At 50.6% G+C, this 16,734-nt stretch overlaps 1 protein-coding gene across 1 annotated transcript in view; it reads right to left on the bottom strand.

Moving 5' to 3' along the window:
- The window catches only part of ZFHX3 (zinc finger homeobox 3), an 86,787-nt gene that overhangs the window by 68,726 nt on the left and 1,327 nt on the right, over nucleotides 1-16,734 (bottom strand). The window contains 3 exon segments of the mRNA XM_008639224.2: nucleotides 12,063-12,559; nucleotides 14,511-16,040; nucleotides 16,043-16,729. Coding sequence (XP_008637446.1) covers nucleotides 12,063-12,559; nucleotides 14,511-16,040; nucleotides 16,043-16,729 — 2,714 coding nt within the window.

Raw genomic sequence — 16,734 nt, 5'->3', positions numbered from 1 at the left:
GCACCGGGCACCAGAGCACCAGAGCTGCAGCGAGACAGTGCTGCTCTCCTTCCCCACCAAAACCCCTGGGGCCACCCGCGTGCGTGCTAACCACAGCTCTTTGAGAGGCTCGTGTATTTACAAACTAAGGCATGTTGAAATCAAAGGGGATACCATATGACATAATTCACATTAAAATGTCAACAGGCTGACAATTTATAGAGTCAATCCACTGGAGGTGGGGAGAACTAAGACGTGGTAATTGTTTAATTCCCGCTTAAACCAACAGCAGCTTCACCTTCAAAGCAGCACCTCATGCATGGCCTCTGGCTGCTGTCAGCCCTGGTGCCAGCCTGGACCTTGGCCAGCACGGAGGCAGTGGCCTCAGCCATTCACTGGCACCAAGCACGGGCTGGGGACACGGGATGCTGCTCTGAGGAGTGCAGCTCCAGCCCACCCCACGGCACATATTCACAGTCAGCACAAGGACAACCTGTTTTTCAGAAAGGCAGAGTTCCTCTGGTCAGGGCACTGGTGTCCATTTCCACACCTGGGCACAGCACACCTCCTCTGGAGGGGACACAGCGCTCCGAGGGCACCGGTGGAGGAACTGGCTCACCCAGTGCCTGGCACTGCATGGCCCTGACTCTGCTAGGACAGGAAAACACCACAGCAGTGGAACAATGAAAGCATGGAGTGTCCCAGCCATAAACCCCCTCGGGGCACACATGAACTTTTTATCCCAGGTAGATGGCAGCAGCTTTGCCCACATCAAATATGCTGCAGTGTTTTGTGAGACACACCACCAGGGCCCTCAGCCCGCTGACATCCCCTGCCCGTGGACAGGCTGCTGGCAACATGTCTTGCAGCTTGCAATAAAGCATAAGGTAGGCAAGAGAGGGAAACGTGCACCACTGGGAGAAATTTTACCTGGATAAACCGCAGCCAATAAATTTTCTATAAATGCCAGCTAATGCTGTCCCTTGGAGAGCACTGGGCAGGGACTGCCAGGCTCCAGAGCCCTCAGCACAGCCTCGCTGTCTGTACATAAACAGTAACACCTCATTCTCTCTTCTACCTCATTAACTGAAACGCATTAAAACAAGTGTGCACTGGGAGCAGCAAATGAGACTGTTAAACCAAGCTGATATAATCCTCATCAGCTGTGGGAAATGAGCACACATCCATTACACTGAATCAAGCCGCCAACTGCGATTCATCGAGGATGTTGAGACCCCAGGAAGATGCTCTTCCCCCTCAGCTGTACCAGGCAGCTCAACCACTGCGCCTCCAGCACTCTCTCATGGGGCATTTCCAGAGTGCTGGGGTTGCATTTCCATTCCAGCAGCTCCCCCCAAGCACAGGGCTGGGGGCCCTGGTCCGCACTGCAGCCAAGTGCTGCATGAGTCCACTGCGTCCAGAAGGAATCTGCTCAGTGAGATGCAGGGAACCATCCGACTCCTCTAGTATCCAAGCAGAATAAAAGGCCAAGGCAGCAGAGCAGACACACAGAACATGGGACGTTTCCCAATCCCAATCTTCAGTGGGGACATTCCCATGCAGCCTGATGGGATCTGACAACAGCAGGGTTGGCCTCAGGTGATGGACACACGTTTGCGCCCTGCCCAAATGGTACCAGCTTGCAGAACCACACGAAGAGGGAAATGTACCACAACATCCATTTACAAAGCCCCAGCACTGACACAACTGCGGTGCCATGGCTGTCCCCATTCCCACAGCTGGCAGCCAGATGCATACAGATGCTGCACAAGGGGAGTCTCAGCAGAGGTGACAAGAACACAATGACCACTGACTTTCAGCACATGGGACCAGCTCCACACAAGGATATGGAACTGCTCCCTTCTTCTGGGGGGCCATCAGGCCTCAGCTATGCCTTCATGAGAAGAAATGTTCAATTTTGCCTCCCCCCTGAGGAGGCAGAGCAGGGAGCCCTCCTGATGCTGCAGGAACCAGACAGACCACATTCACCTCACAGATAGACAGCACTTTGTGCCCTCCACTGCCTTGGGTCTGAACTGTTGACCTCACTGGAGCAGCTCAGGTTTCCAAACTCTCTTTTCCTCATGCCAAGCAGAGCTGATGAGGCAGGATGGAGTACCCTCTGCCTCGCCCCCCAGCCCTGTGGTGGGACGACATCCCCTCTGCCTCAGCCCTGTACTTGCAGCAAGAATGTAAACAACCCCCTCAATCCTCACAGCTGCTATTTCAGACTTTTTAACTCAACACAGCTATTACATGGCATTTCCCCCATGTGCAGTCTGTGCACAGTGCAGCCCAGCCCAGGCTGCCTGGGACTTGCTCCTCCCTATGGAACAGGACACCCTGGGGTCTCCCTGGCAGCTCCCAGCAGCCTGTGCAGGCATTTTGAACAGGGTCCATGAAGTCTGTTTAACCAGCATGATGTGTGCAACAGAATCACAAAGAAACAGGCATTTAAAGTGACATCTGTTGGATTAATTAGCTGTGTAATTAGCCTCCCCTCTGTGGAGACAGGCTTTGTTACTGCTGCCTGAAACTTCCCCAGGTGATTCTCTTTGTATCCATCCTTCCCCGAGCACAAGGAGGAGCAGAGTGGGTCAGATGGGGCTGTACTGCCTGAATGAGGGGCAGGAGACAGCCCAGAGGCCACGGGGCAGCTGAGGGGCAATAACTGGGTCAGAGAATCCCAACCACCACATCTATGTGGTGGAACCCAAACAGGAACATGCATCAGCTTGAGCAGGTCTGCAGGTTTGCCCAGAGATGAAAGGCAGGGATACAAGTCAGGCATTTACGTCCTACCCAGTTAGATCAGAACATCTCTGTCTCCTGCAACCAGCTCCTCACCTCCCTGGCCTGCGATCCCAGAGCTGACACAGGGGGTTACAGCAGGCTCAAACAGCTGAGGGACACAGCAGCCACTGCACGTCTACCCGAGCCACGGCCAAGTCAGCAGAACAGAAAAATCCCGAGGTAATCTCTAGGACAAAGAAGAAACCCGGGATCCTGGAATAGCTGCACTGCACAGATGGTTTGATGGCCAGATGCAGGTACCTCCCTGCTTTAAAGCAGAACGAGAGGGATGCTGAGGGGGGACAGTGTGCTGGGCTCTGCCCCGCAGCCCTGTGCTGGGGGCACCTGGCCTTGCCTCTCTGCCAAAGCTACCCGGAGCCAAGGATCTCCCAACAGCTGCAGCCAGGCTTACCAGAGCCCGTCCAACCGTACCCCAAGGCACAACTTCCAGAGAACCTGTTGCACAAGTGTAACTTATTGCCTAATTTGCCTTGCAGAACTTGGCTACACACGTCACAGCGCAGGGGCAGGATTTTTAGGACTGGCAAGAAGGAGCAAAAGCCCATTACGGTATTAAGTTATGTATCATGCATACATTATTTATGGTAATTTAATGAATTCCCTATGAGACAGCAAACACAGAACCTCCCATGCTGCTTCCATAGCAATTTTGGGGACTTTGTTACAACAGTTTCTTTAGGAACAGCTCAGTTAAAGCTGGAGAAGGACAACGCAGCATCCCGCAGCCCAGTGCACTGGCACAGCCAAACAGAAATCGGCAGTCCATGCCAGGTCACATAGAACAGGTTGGGGAAAGCATCTTGTGGGCTCCTTCCCAGCCTTCAAAGCAGCCCCCGCCAGAGATGGATGCTAATGAATGCCCATCCATTATTTAATGAGGTCGTCGCCAGCAAGCCTACAGCCGCAGAACTGGTGCTTGGCCAGGGCTGGTACCCAAGGCACTGAAAACATGACCCTGCCCAACCAGGAAAGCAACTAAGAGCATTCTGAGGGCTTCGAGGCATATTACCTGTGTTGAGGAATCCATCTGGTCCACGTAGCTGGATTCAAGACACAGACTGAAATGCAGATTGAGCTCTGGGTTCGAGCCCGGGACAAGAGGCTGTGAGTCGCCAACCTTTGAGATAACAAAGGGCACGAATATGGGTGACACCAGGCAGGCGAATGGACACTGGGAGACACAGCAGGAAATGGGAATTGCCAGCCTCTAGGATAACCAAGGAGATTGGAGTCCAGTAACACCAGCGAGGTGGATGGACAGGGAGAGAGGGGCAGGAGCCCAAACCTGGAGACTTGTGCGTGGGTAGACAGCGAGGGTATAAAAGCCCAGGTGCTCTTTTGTTGGGGGTCCCTCCACAGAGGCACCAGCTCAAAGTGTTTCTGTGTTACTACAGCAGTGCACCATGAATAAATGGAACCAGACATCTGAGACTCTGCCATGGGAAACCTGGGGTGGAACTGGTGAGGAAGCCTGGTCTGACTGGGTGAGTGGGGGGTGTGGGGAGTCATCCGGGACCCATTGGGTCACTGGAGGCACCACGGGAGGGGCTTTGGTCCCAGCAGTGAAAGTCTCTGGCCTTGGGAGCATGACTGCTCAGGAGTCTCTGGAATGGGCTGACTGGGAAGCTTCCTTAACAACCTCTGCAAAGAGAAACACGACTGCCCAGAGGGAGCGTGGGATCCTCAGGGGGAACTACTTGAGCACAGCTCTTCAGCACACGCTTTGAGCCCTGCACCGCAGTGCTGCTTGCCTGCTTCAGCCTCACACCAAACTGTCTCCCAGCTCCTCTACCTCCTTGCTCCAGCACTCCTAAACCCTGACTTGTTCCGGTCCTACCAGTTTGTCTTCAACTGCACGTATTGGGTGTCTGCAGGAATGTGGGGAAAAGACCCTGACAAACATGCTGTGATAAGATCCTGACAAACACACCAGGGTAAGACCCCAAAACCAGTTGGATAAGGCCACAACAAACAGGCCCGTTACCTGTCCTGGACAAACATCTCAGCTCTCCTGACTGAAGCTTCCCATGGCAGAGCTAAATCTGCAGGCAGGGGAGTAAATAGATGCCTACCACTCTGCTCACAGCAGCTGATCACCCAGAAGACAATGCCAGTCTTTTGGATCTGGACCAGCATCTCTCCCTTCACACTCTCCTCTGCAGAGCAGGGACTTCCCACACCAGCACAGGAGGGACAGAGGGTCACTGACAGCTTACACCACCAAGGCAAGGTCTGCCAGAGCTTTTGTCAGCAGCCCTGCACCAAGGCTGTGGCCAGAACCACCTTGCCCTCTCCCTGAACATCCCAACAACAAGCATCACCTGACATGGGAAAAATTCCTGCTTGGAAATTTAAATACTCATCCACATGTTCCAAAATTACCAGGATAAAAGAATGAACCATAAACACAGACAGAACTGGCATCGTGTATGGGAAAGGGTCAGATGCACACCGACCTTCCATCAACATGACACCTTGTTTTGAGATGACACCTGAGGCTCAGAACAGCTTTGCAAGACCACCCCCCGCTGCCCCGTGCTGAGCCTCTGTCCCTGCCGACCCATAGCTCTGGGTGAATAGGGAGAGCCAAGACCCACTCCCGCTGCTCTGCCCACGGGCTACTACAGAAGCCAGGAAAAACTCAGCTTACATAGATTTGGATAAAACTTGACAAGGTGTTTTTCTGTTCGTATTTCTTTTCTTGTGTTTGGTTTGTTTAGTTGGGTTTTGTAGCCCATTCTCACAAGTACTTTGAATTCTACACCCTGTTTGATTGCAGGCTTTTAGCTCCATGTTTTGGGGAGCTTCTGGTTCCTGCTGTGTGATCAGGGCTCCTGCTCCAGCTGCACTCTCACTCCTTTGCTATTTACACTGCTTTTACAGGGTGGTTTCTTTACTAAGCTGCTGGCTGCACATGGCTCAGCACCTACTGGAAAAGTGTTGAAAGAAAAACCTAAGTGGCAGAGGCCCATAAATAAAACATAGAGCAAGCAATGCTGTGTGCTCTCAGCAGTTCTGATTCCAGCCCTTTCAAAAAGCAGCGCAGAGAAAGGGTGAGCTCTGTGATCCTCTACTAGCGGACTTTGGTATTCAATACCTGAAGGAAGGTAAAGACATCTTTTAATGCCAGGGTGACACCATGGAGGAATCCATCACTCAGAGGAACGTGCAACCCCACGAGGGAGGTGTCTCAAGAGGGTTAAACTGATACTGAGAGCTTTTTATATCAAAATACTTGTCAATCCCAACAGGACCGAAAGTACCGGATTGTAAGGGTCTGTCCTTCTCACATTGGCAGTTCATAAGCTCCTTTCATTATGAGTTTATCCAAGACTAGTGGATGCAGATTTAAATTAAAGGTTTTGGAGACCATCTTTAAAAACAACTTTGTAGGGAGACTTAAGTGAGTATTTATTTCCCTTGTGAAGCTGCCACTGGAATTTGTCTTAAACCTTAGAGGAAATCAGTTTAAAGTCCCTCATATGCTGTAATTTAAATAGGCTTCAGGCACAATTTGTGTTGCTCAAGAGTGTAATTCAGAGCTCTGACGCTGCATCTGTATTCCAAGAGATAAACTTGCAAAAATAAAGCCAAAACACACTGAAGGCAGACAGCGATGAAATCAAAGGTTAACAGAGCTCTAAATCTCGTAATGAGCATGACAGATTTTCTGTGAGCAACTTTACCCCAACAACCTTAAAAGGCAGAGATGGGAGGAAGTTTGTAATAAATATCAGAACCCAAACACGTCTCCTTTTGCCCACGACATCATCTGGGTATTTCAGAACTGAATCAGCCCAGCTCCTGGCAGCTTCAAGTGGAGCTCTCTGGCAGGTCTGTGGCCTGGAGCTGGGCTGCTCACCAGAGCTTTCCTACACTGAAGTCCTACAGGGAACATCTCCTGTCAGCCAAGTGGTGGAATGAGAGGACTCTCAGCTCGACCTTACCACAGAATTATGGCAAGACTAACTCACACCAATGCAAAAGCAGCAGTATTTCATTGAACCAGCAATTTCCAGAGCACTGAAAATTATGAAATACACAAGTTCTCCTCCACCCTGGATTCCTGTGTCAAGCCAACTTCAAAGTCAATGGTCTTTACCCAAGTCATTCCAGCCATCTGCCATTCCTGCAACTTTCTCTGGTATCTTCTAGGGCTTTTTTTTAAGCCTTCCTAAAACAAAGTTGAGCACAATATTGAACCATGAGACAAAGTGAAGACGTACACAGCTCACATATTGTCCCCTTGCCCTTCTGCTTCCCATTGACCATTGAGGCAATGTCTTCAAAGAGAGTGGCAGTAATTCCCCATCTTGCTTGCAGGAAGAACAATTTTAACCCCCTTTTTTTTGTTTTCTTCTTTTTTTTTGCATGTGGGGAAGCAGGAAGCCTAGCCGCCCCTCCTCTCCTCACCCCCCCGCCTCCAGCAGGGCTATCTGCCCCCCATCCCTCTAACACTGTCACACCAAATTCCATCAATCATTTCCTGTGGAATCACTTGATGTTGTAAAGTTCTTCTGCAACTGTCACAGCTTTACTTCTAAGCGGTACATTATTTTTGCCTTATAGCTGATTTTTAAGATTGCTTTCAACTCTGTGTTTTGATCACTTACAAACACAGAAACCTCCTGTATCTTTCCAATCTTTTTTCTCCATCGTGGAAAGTTAGGCCTTCTGTTTCTCATCCTTCACCTCCCCACCCATGCCCAGACCTCTTTCCCAGTCTGTTCATGAAGAATCTTATCAAAGACCCTGGGAATCCCTTGCCCATATGGACCAGCCCAGCCCTGCCTGTAGCCTGGCTGACTCCTTCAAACAACTGAAGTGCTGCAAGAACCTCTCTTCCAGAAGTCTGCTTTTCCCCTTCCTAATCCATATCCCTACTAAGACTTTTCTATTACAGGTTCTATCAACTTGCTGACTTAATGCTTTGCAACTTCTGGCCCATGCTACTGCCAGGAGCCTCTGCCCCCTCCTGTGGGGTTCCTCCAGAACTCTTCAGAGCGGAGTCCTGCTAAGACAGTGGCTTTTTCCTTCACAGTTCCTCCACATGAGACCACCCTTCAGGATTTACCCTCCATACAGAGGTATCTTTCAATTCTGTTCTTAAACACACGAGAGGAATCTCTCCTCCTTCCCCCCCCCACCCCGTAACACAGGCCTTCTTCCTTTTCCCTACCTCCACATGTAATACTTTCCTATTTGATCACATTCGCCTTTCTCACAACCCTTTGGCTGGGTTCCCCCCTGCTCTGTTTTCTCAGGGGTTGTTACATTTAACACATACACCTAAGGTGCTTTTTGGTAACTCCTCTGTGACCCACACATATATCACACCCTTTAGTGTATCTAACAGTAGCTCACCCATTTTCATGTAATTTTAACTTCAAAGTTAGCTACTACTACAGAAGGTACTCTTTTTGTCTGTTTCTATTATGGAAGGGCACTGAACTCAAATACATTGCCATCATCATCATCATTCTGTAACTACATCTCATACAATATTCCATGCACCCTCTGGGATTAAAACTTTTTGGGGATTTTCCAACAAGTTTCTTTGAGAATCCTGTGGCCGGCAAAGGAGACACAAGCTCCTGTGGGAGAGGGATGATGGGACAGTGCTGCTCCACGGTGGAACTGAGGCCTTCTGCTGGGTGTGCAGCTGCACATCCTCCTTCCCTTCCCACAGGTCAGCTTTGCTTCTGTCCGAGTCAGCACAGGTCCACAGTTTCATCATCACTAGCACCATGAGCACTGATATTAAAGAGTCATTTTCCTGCACACTCTGCATCTCTAGCTAACAAAGAGCCTCTATGCATGGCACCATGTAACCCAAGCCCTCTCCCTCAGACTCCCTATTCCCTAAAAAAGTGAACTCAGCACTTGGAAACACTGAAAAGGAAGACACTGAATGAACCCATTGAAGGCACTTGCTGGCAGTCTGGCCAGCAGCGTGTTTCTTCAGTAGTTCTTTGTTTAAACTTCTTCTGAGCTGCACATTCTGAACTAGAGATTGTCAGGAAGTTGTAGGAAATGCCCAAACCTGGCTCCTTCTCAAGCAGATTAATTCCTTCTGGAAACTCCACCTGTGCAGCAGACACTGGGAACTTGTGCCCAACCTCTTCCAGCTGTGTGGAACACTGCTGCTCTGCTCCACGCCTGGTCTCAAGCTCTGCGGTCACGAGGAGACGAGCCCTGGTTGCTGTTGCAGGGAGCTGCACTTGTCTCTGCTCACAACCATCCCTGTCACCCAGCCCAGGTTGCACCACGTCCCTCGGGCTGTCCCAGCTATGGGAGGAAGGGTCTTCAAACCCATACTCTACCTCAAGCCAGAACACCCATCTCAAAAATGTAATGCCATGCATTGACAATGGTGCTCTTGCTTTCCAGGGAGCTCTTCAGGATAGAAATCCCCTCAGTCACCCAAGGTGGTCAGCAGTCACAGGAGAGGCACAGGCACCATGTTCCCCCAGCAACTGCCAGATAAACAACAGGATTTCCAGTTTAGTCACAGAATTTTAAGGGGACAGCAAGGAATTGGGAGAACACAACAATAAACAAAAGGCTAGCAGACCTTTCCAGTTTTTTGCCATTCCTCTCCCCTTACCCCTGATGGGGAAGGGGCCTGATGGAAGCTATTGCGATGTGCAGGACAAAGATGGCAGCAGAAGACCAGACCTTCTCCCCTGGCACTGGGAGCGCTGCAGGAGAAGACTAAAAGGTTCACCCGACTACAGACTGACAGTGTCTCCAGATCACATTTTCTGGCAGCAAGTAACACTGACAGAAGTGGCACTTGGGCAATACAAGCAGCCAATAACATGTGATTTAGGAAAAAAATGGCAAAAGCAGCAGAATAAGGAGGATTGTGTGTGATAAGCCCAGTGTGTGCTCTCACCCAGCAGCATCTGGAGAGGATTTTCTCCAGCAGGCAGGGAAGAACTCGATTACATCCAGTTAACTGTGCTCTAAACTGATTATGCATGTGCCAGGCTAATGGATTACATTAGCAAGAGGAAAAATAACATCCAATCAATCTCAATTTACTGCAGACCACACCAAGGCCTGAGAGAAGAGAAACCATTCTGTGAACTCCCCCCGCTGCCGCTGCATCCCTTCAGTTATCAGCAGAGACAAGGCGCTACAGCCGCTCCAAGGACCGGAGAGCTGCGCTGGAGCTCATCTGATCCATGCCTCATCCAGAGAGAGGCTTTTCCACTAAATCAATCCCTGATTCCAGCTATGCTGAAGCAAGATGCTGTGAATCCAGCCATCCACCAACCTCTGCTCCAAGCTTTATCCAGCCATACTAGAAGGCCAATATATGGAGCATCCAAAGGAATCCATTATTCTGAAACACGTTATCCTTCAGCTGGTGTTTCACTGCTGTTGTGTCGGAGGCAACACAGGGCTGTAGCAGCACTGACACTGTCCAGGCCTCTCACAAACCTGAAAACTGACAATTCCTCTTTGCCTGCCTAAGGAAAACATCCTAGGAATCTTTATTACAAGAACCTATGCCTGTTCTCCGACACTGGTAGGATTGTTTTTTTCCGTTTCTTCTTTTTTTTCCCCTCAGTGAGAGAATTCTAGTGCCCCAATTGTTTTGCCCCAGTGGAACCCACTGTAGATGAAGGGCCTGGATAAAGAAAACTTAAAACCTCTGCAATACAGACTTAACAGTATTACATGTAAAAAAATCATAATATAGTTTTCAAACAACTCTCTTGTACCCCAAACTGACCTCCACAGAGAAGATTCAGTTCCCTCAGCTGGGTTCTTTAAGTCTCACTGGGGCTCTCCCGCCCCCAGTTTCCAAGCTGTGTAACTCTCTCAGGTCTCCTGCACACCAGAGAGCAGAGGTGTATGTGCAGACCTGATCATTTCCAGAGCCAGACTCTGCTGGGTGAGGCTGGATCCCAGCTCAAGATGGAACAGTCACTGTCACAGCCATCCTGGCCTCAACAGTGAGCTCTGAGAAACAAAACCCCGCTCTGAGCAGCGCCCCACCAATTCCAGGTAGGTCCAACAACCACAGCTCAAGGTAAACCTTATATGATGCTCCTGGCTATCTCCTTCCTCCCTGAATTTGCTGGAATTGTTCATTCCTCAGAAAAATCCAGAAGTTTTGAAAATGTGTCTACACTGTGATGTGGGTAGGTACTGTAGGGCTCAATGTCAGGTCTTAAATTCCCATTACATAAAGAAAAATTTTCAAAGAAATAATTAAAAATCACAAGGTACACTCTTGTGTATATAAAGAAACCTCACCACATTTGGGAGAAAGCAGGAAGAAAAGGATGAGGACAGAATGAATATAAAAAAACCTGTGAGAAATGAGCAGACAACGAGCGGGAGAGCACGTGTGAATGGAGGGGATGCGGCTGCTGAGATTTATGGCAATTCGTACCTGATTGTTCATACTAAAGCTATTATGGGATGATTAGAGAAAAAGGTGAAGCTTTAAGTCCAGTGAAAATCAATAGAAACGTCTGGAGCAATTCTGCTGCACGAGTGAAAGGACTATTTACTGTATCCGGAGCTCCTCTTGGGTTACAGCCCACAGGGTTCGGGCCAGCAAGGGGAGGGGGTTGGGGACGAGACAAATGAGACTGGAAAGAGATGATGGTTATAAAGACAACACAGAACGAGGGGGGATGGGAGGAAAAGTAAAGACAACAAGACGGGAGTGACAGCCCAAATACCGCTGTGGATGAAAACACGCAATGCCTCCAACGTGCATGGCCGCGCACACGCTCACGGCTCCTCTTCAGCCTCCTCCCTTTCCCAGCCTCCAGCAGCACTTTGCTTACAGATCCCAGCGCTGACGTACACAGAGCACAACAGCACCACAGCGACGGCCCCTCCATCCGCCCAGCGCCACGACCAGCACACTGACCACAGTGAAAGCCTTCAAGCGCCACAAAGTGACAAACTCGTATGGGAAAGAGCCAACAAACCACAGGCAAATGTCACCTTGCACAACTTTTCAAACAGTGATTGCTCAATTTCTGTGCAGAGTATCACAGCTGCACTGTCATAAGACACCGAGCCCCCTCTAAAGCACTATGGCGTGAACATCAACTGGCCTGAAGCCTGGACAACCACAGTCACTAACAGAACACAGGCTGAAGAGCTGCAGCATGAAGTGGGATTGGATCCCAATGGAGAGCTCTGAGCAGCTCATCTCCAAAGGGTCAGAGTCCATTGTGGTGCAACATAGATTTTCCTTGGAAAATGAAAGAAGACAAAGCAGAGCCAACCCTTACCTTATAAAGCTTCAGGCTGGCCTCATGCCTTGAGTTCACGGTGTGAAGACGTAGCTTCTCCAGACTGTTGGTGTAGTAGTCGCATGCGTTGCATTTCAGATGGACTGGGTTCCCAATGGCCACGCACTTGAGCCTCCATTCGTTGGCTTTGCCCCCCTCCTTGATATGTGCCACCAGCTGGTATTTCTGCACATGCTTGTCTGTCTTACAGTGCAGCTGGAAGTTGGCCTTGAGCTGTGTGTTGTAGCGGCACAGCTTGCACTGGTATGAGTCCCCCATCACCGCCTTCCACTCGTCCTCAGGGAGGCTTCGCTCCACGTTCATGTGGAGGCCCAGCATGTCCAAATTATCTGTAGTGAACTTGTTGCACACAGCACACTGGAAGAGCTTCAGCGATGGGTCATTCGTTTGCGTGAAACTTTCACCCAAGTTCATGAGCTCCTCAGACACCAGCTGTCCACCACCCAGCCGCATGTCCAGCGGGATCTCGCCACCCACTGCACGAAGAAAAAGAGGAAGGAGAGGTCAGAAAGGCTGAATTCTTGCCAGAAGATAAACACAGAGCAGAACATAAGCTGTTCCCAAGAGCCACCTGTGTACCCACAAACACACAGTGATACCACACGCAGCTGTCCCTTCGCCCACTCCTCCGTGTTGCTGGTCTGCACCAGAGCTGACGAAAAGAGTCACTGCAGCCAGTGCAGAAGGCTGGGAACAGACTACAATCACCCTTGCTGCCCACTTGCTGAAGGATCATCCAGCCCTCTGCCCATCAAAGGTGGTGAGAAAAACCCTACAGACTTTGAGAGGATGAAGAATTCCATAGCACCACATTGAAAGTTTCTGTGGCCATTTCAAGAACAGCGTTAATACTTCATTCTGTTTTTTCTTGCCTCCCAGGAGAAGCAAATGCTACCTCATGCAGTAGCTAAGCACAGTCTCTATCACATAAAACAAAGGTCAACAGTCACAAGCCCAGGTGGTGGCTGCATCACAGGGAGGTCGCCACACTGCTATCACAAGTTGGCAACAGTGCAGAACATGGCATGGACAGAAACAACCTGAAAGTGCTACTCCTGCACCATTACATCTCATCTCTTGTCCAAGAGTTCAAAATGGTGAAGAACCTTCTAAAAACAGTGCTGACAAGGTAAAGACAACTAATAATAGAGTGTGAGAGCATGTCAAGGAAAGCCAGGACGACCCTGTGTTTGTCAGGCTGGCTCTTCAAAGCAGAGCTCAACTCTGCTCACTCACAGCTACTGAGCACAACAAGCTCCTACTCACACCAGAGGACCTGAGAGATGCAGACAGAGAAACTCTGTACCAAGCACAGAGACCACCAGGACCCCTGTGCCACATCGCTCTCCTTTTCCGTTTTTAAGACATTTATGGTCTTTCTACAGCTTTTTGGTATTTTACCTTGATTTGATGTCACAGCTCAGCTTAACAATCCTATGAAAGGAAACCAGGTCACCAATTCATCAGTTAATCAAAAAGAGATGTTATTTCCTAAACTTTTCATTTCCTACATTGCAACCTATTTGCTAAGAAGCAAATGCTCTTTAAGTTACTCTCTCCTGAACTCACCACGCAGGAAAAACCCAAAAGCAGACTCTTCTGAATTATTAATGTTCTGCTCAGTTTTGGACCGAAGTGTAAGAATGGGAAAGATCTGCTTCACTTCTCGCAAAGCTGACAGCGTGTGCATCCAAGTCAAAAGGGCCAAGCCGGTGTCAAGTGCTTATTAACAGGGGCAGGGCCTCCCTCTGCAACCCTCAGTGTGAGATCTGCAACCATCAAGTGCACAGTTCACAAATCGCTCTCCAGGCAGCTCACGGACATCCAAGGCCCTGTCATTTACTGTAGGAGCTTCAGTTAAAACGTTCCCAACTTATCACAACTGCCCTGTGCTTCAGTAAGGAGGGGCTCTGAGCTTCAAAAGCCTCCAATCCCATCCGTCACTCTGGCAGCAGTGGAACACCACCCCTTCCACCCCTCTCAAACCTGCTTACCTTGTCTTCTCAAGGCAACACAGTGTGGAACAAACCGGCCCCGAACAAATGCACCTGCCTTTGGGAGTGCCAGCAGCTGACTGCACCCTCTCTCAAAGCTATCCACCAAACTACTCCCACTCCTCACCAAACCCAGGAAAAGTTCTCAGGAAACACTGTAGTTAGGATGCTTTCCACAATGAGGAAGAACGTTCAGCGCATGGCATCTGTAACCCGTATCTGCTGTTGCATTAACTCCCTACGAAAACTCTTTGAAAATGTACCAGAAAAGCCACAAGATGAGAAAAACTGCTCTGGGTGAACACAGATGAGAAATCTGCACTGTGCAGCCTCCATCCTTGACCACCACAGAAAGGCAGCTCATGGGGCCACAGTGCCAGACCCCTTTGCTGGCTCTCTCACATGAACATGGTGGAAACCCCTTCAGCCTCACCTAGAGATGGAGCCATCGTTGCCATGGGGTTGGTGGGATCGAGCTGGAACCCCCCCATCATGAACTGTCCATCTGAGGAAGTGCTGTCCATCTTCAAGTTGGGAAGGTTCATGTTCTGCGCCAGGTAGTACTGGTAGAGCTCGGCCTCAGCAGGGGATGGCAGGCTACCGAGGCCCAGGTGCCGGTTATGTTGGATTTGGGACATGTTTTGCTGAAGCAGCATCATATTGTGCATGTGCTTCTCACTGGTCATGTGAATCCGAAGGTTTCTAGCTACGTTGGTCTCATAGTCGCACACCTCGCACCGCCATGTAGGTTTGGTTTTTGGTTTGGTGGGGGAGGGAGCCCCACAGGGGCTACCAATGTTGCAGGCGGCGCGCGCCGCCTCTGCCCCTGCGGTGTGGCTGAAGACTTGCTCTCCCCCTCCGTTCTGCAGGTTCTGCATGTTGTTGAGATGCTTGTCAGACTGCATATGAATACTGAGGTTGCCTTTGGTAGTTGTGGAGTAGTTACAGACCTCACAGCGGAAGGGCTTGTAACCACAGGTGTAGCTCTCGCCCCGCGCCAGACGTGGGTGCGGCTGCCCGCTCTTGCAGTAGACACAGGAGCCACCTGGCTCGGGATGTTTCTCCTTCATGTGTGCCTCAAGCGTCTGCTGGTACTTGTAGTGCCAATTGCACTTGGGACACTTGAGTGTCTTACACGAGTTGCGAGAATGCATCATAGTCATGTGGCCACCCAGCGACCGCGAGGAGCCCAGGACCGTGTCACACTTCGGGCACTCCACGCCGCTCCCCGAGGGGCACTCCCCACCCCCAAGTTCACAGAGGGGGCCAGCATGCTGGTGATGGGAGATGTAGCTCCCGTCCTCGCCCTCTGCACTCTCATTTGGTTCTGGTGCTGTGGCATTGTCTTTATTGGCACTTTCATCGATAAAGTCCAGCCTCCTGCTGCCCTCGGCCACACTGGCTCCGCCGCCCTCATTGTTAAAGCTTAAGTGATTCCTCCTGTTTGCACCATCAAAGACAAAGGAAGAAGCAGAATTAGAACTAGTAGAAGCCGTGCCCCTCGACAGGGTCTGGAGCACGTTAGGCATTAAGGGAGAGTTAGAAATGCTTTGGTTTGAGAGAGCAAGGTCCTTTTTGCTGCTGCCACTGCCTGCCACAGCCCCAACATCCTCCTGGGGCCGGTCCTCCAGTTCATCCTCCAACTCGTTTGGAAATAGTCCTTTGCAACCCTCATCATCCTCATCTTCTTCCTCTTCCTCCTCTTCCTCTTCCTCCTCTTCCTCTTCCACATCCTCCTCCTCCTCCTCTTCCACCTCCTCGGCTGGCTCCACTTTTTCCAAGAGGCTGTCCTGGTCGTCCCCCTCTTGCTTCTCCCCCTCTGCCACCCCAGGGTCCTTCCCCTCCGAGGATTTGGTGGGACTGGAAGCCAGCGGGCCCAGGGGGACTGAGGTAATGGGAGTCTTCAGCGCTGAGCTGGTCAGCCCACCCAGGTTGAGGAGTGCACTGGGGGCCAGGACACCCGTGGCTGCTCAGCTCCACCAGCCGCCCCGGCCTGGAGGGCCTGCTCACCTTCCATGCAAATGCCACTGAATTTACCATAAAAACTGTGTCCAGGGCCTATGAGGTTAGCTGCGGAAACGAGAGGGTGCTGAAAGGTTTTGTTTTTTGGTTCCAGAAAGCTGACAAGGGGTTCCTTGTCTTTGCCTATCCCTTGGATGATAGCGGAGATGTTCTTATTGCTAAGAATTTTCCGCTCCTCCTCACTCAGAGTCATTCGGTGGTCGTGCACGGCATGGGTCACGAATGAGCGGACATACCCAAAGGAGAGCTTGCACAAGAAACACATCAGGATGGGCTTCCTCTTCCCATAGAGCACAAAGCCATCGAATTTGGACAGGTCCACATTGTTGGGAACATCTTTGGATACACAGGAGCTTTTGGCAGAACCGTCGCTGTTCAGGTAATCCTTGTTGCTTTTGTGTCGCACATCGAAGACGCGGAAGCTGTGCAGGACGGGGCTGATGCCCGCCAGGGCTGAGGTATTCGGGAAGGCCTGGTCTGAGCTCTCAAACCACTTCCCGAAGGATGAGGCTATGTGGAAGGTGTTGATGATCTGTGGGTAGACAGGAGCGGTGGCAGAGGGCTCTCCCTGCTTGGGCAGAGAGTTCGGGAGCAGCGAGGGGAGAGTCCCGCTGCCGCCGGCACCCCCGCCTTGG

This window comes from Corvus brachyrhynchos, unplaced genomic scaffold (assembly GCF_000691975.1).
Source record: "Corvus brachyrhynchos isolate BGI_N302 unplaced genomic scaffold, ASM69197v1 scaffold365, whole genome shotgun sequence".
Taxonomy (NCBI): domain Eukaryota; kingdom Metazoa; phylum Chordata; class Aves; order Passeriformes; family Corvidae; genus Corvus; species Corvus brachyrhynchos.
The sequence above is the reverse complement of the archived record's forward strand: the minus strand, read 5'-3'. Positions and strand labels throughout refer to the sequence as shown.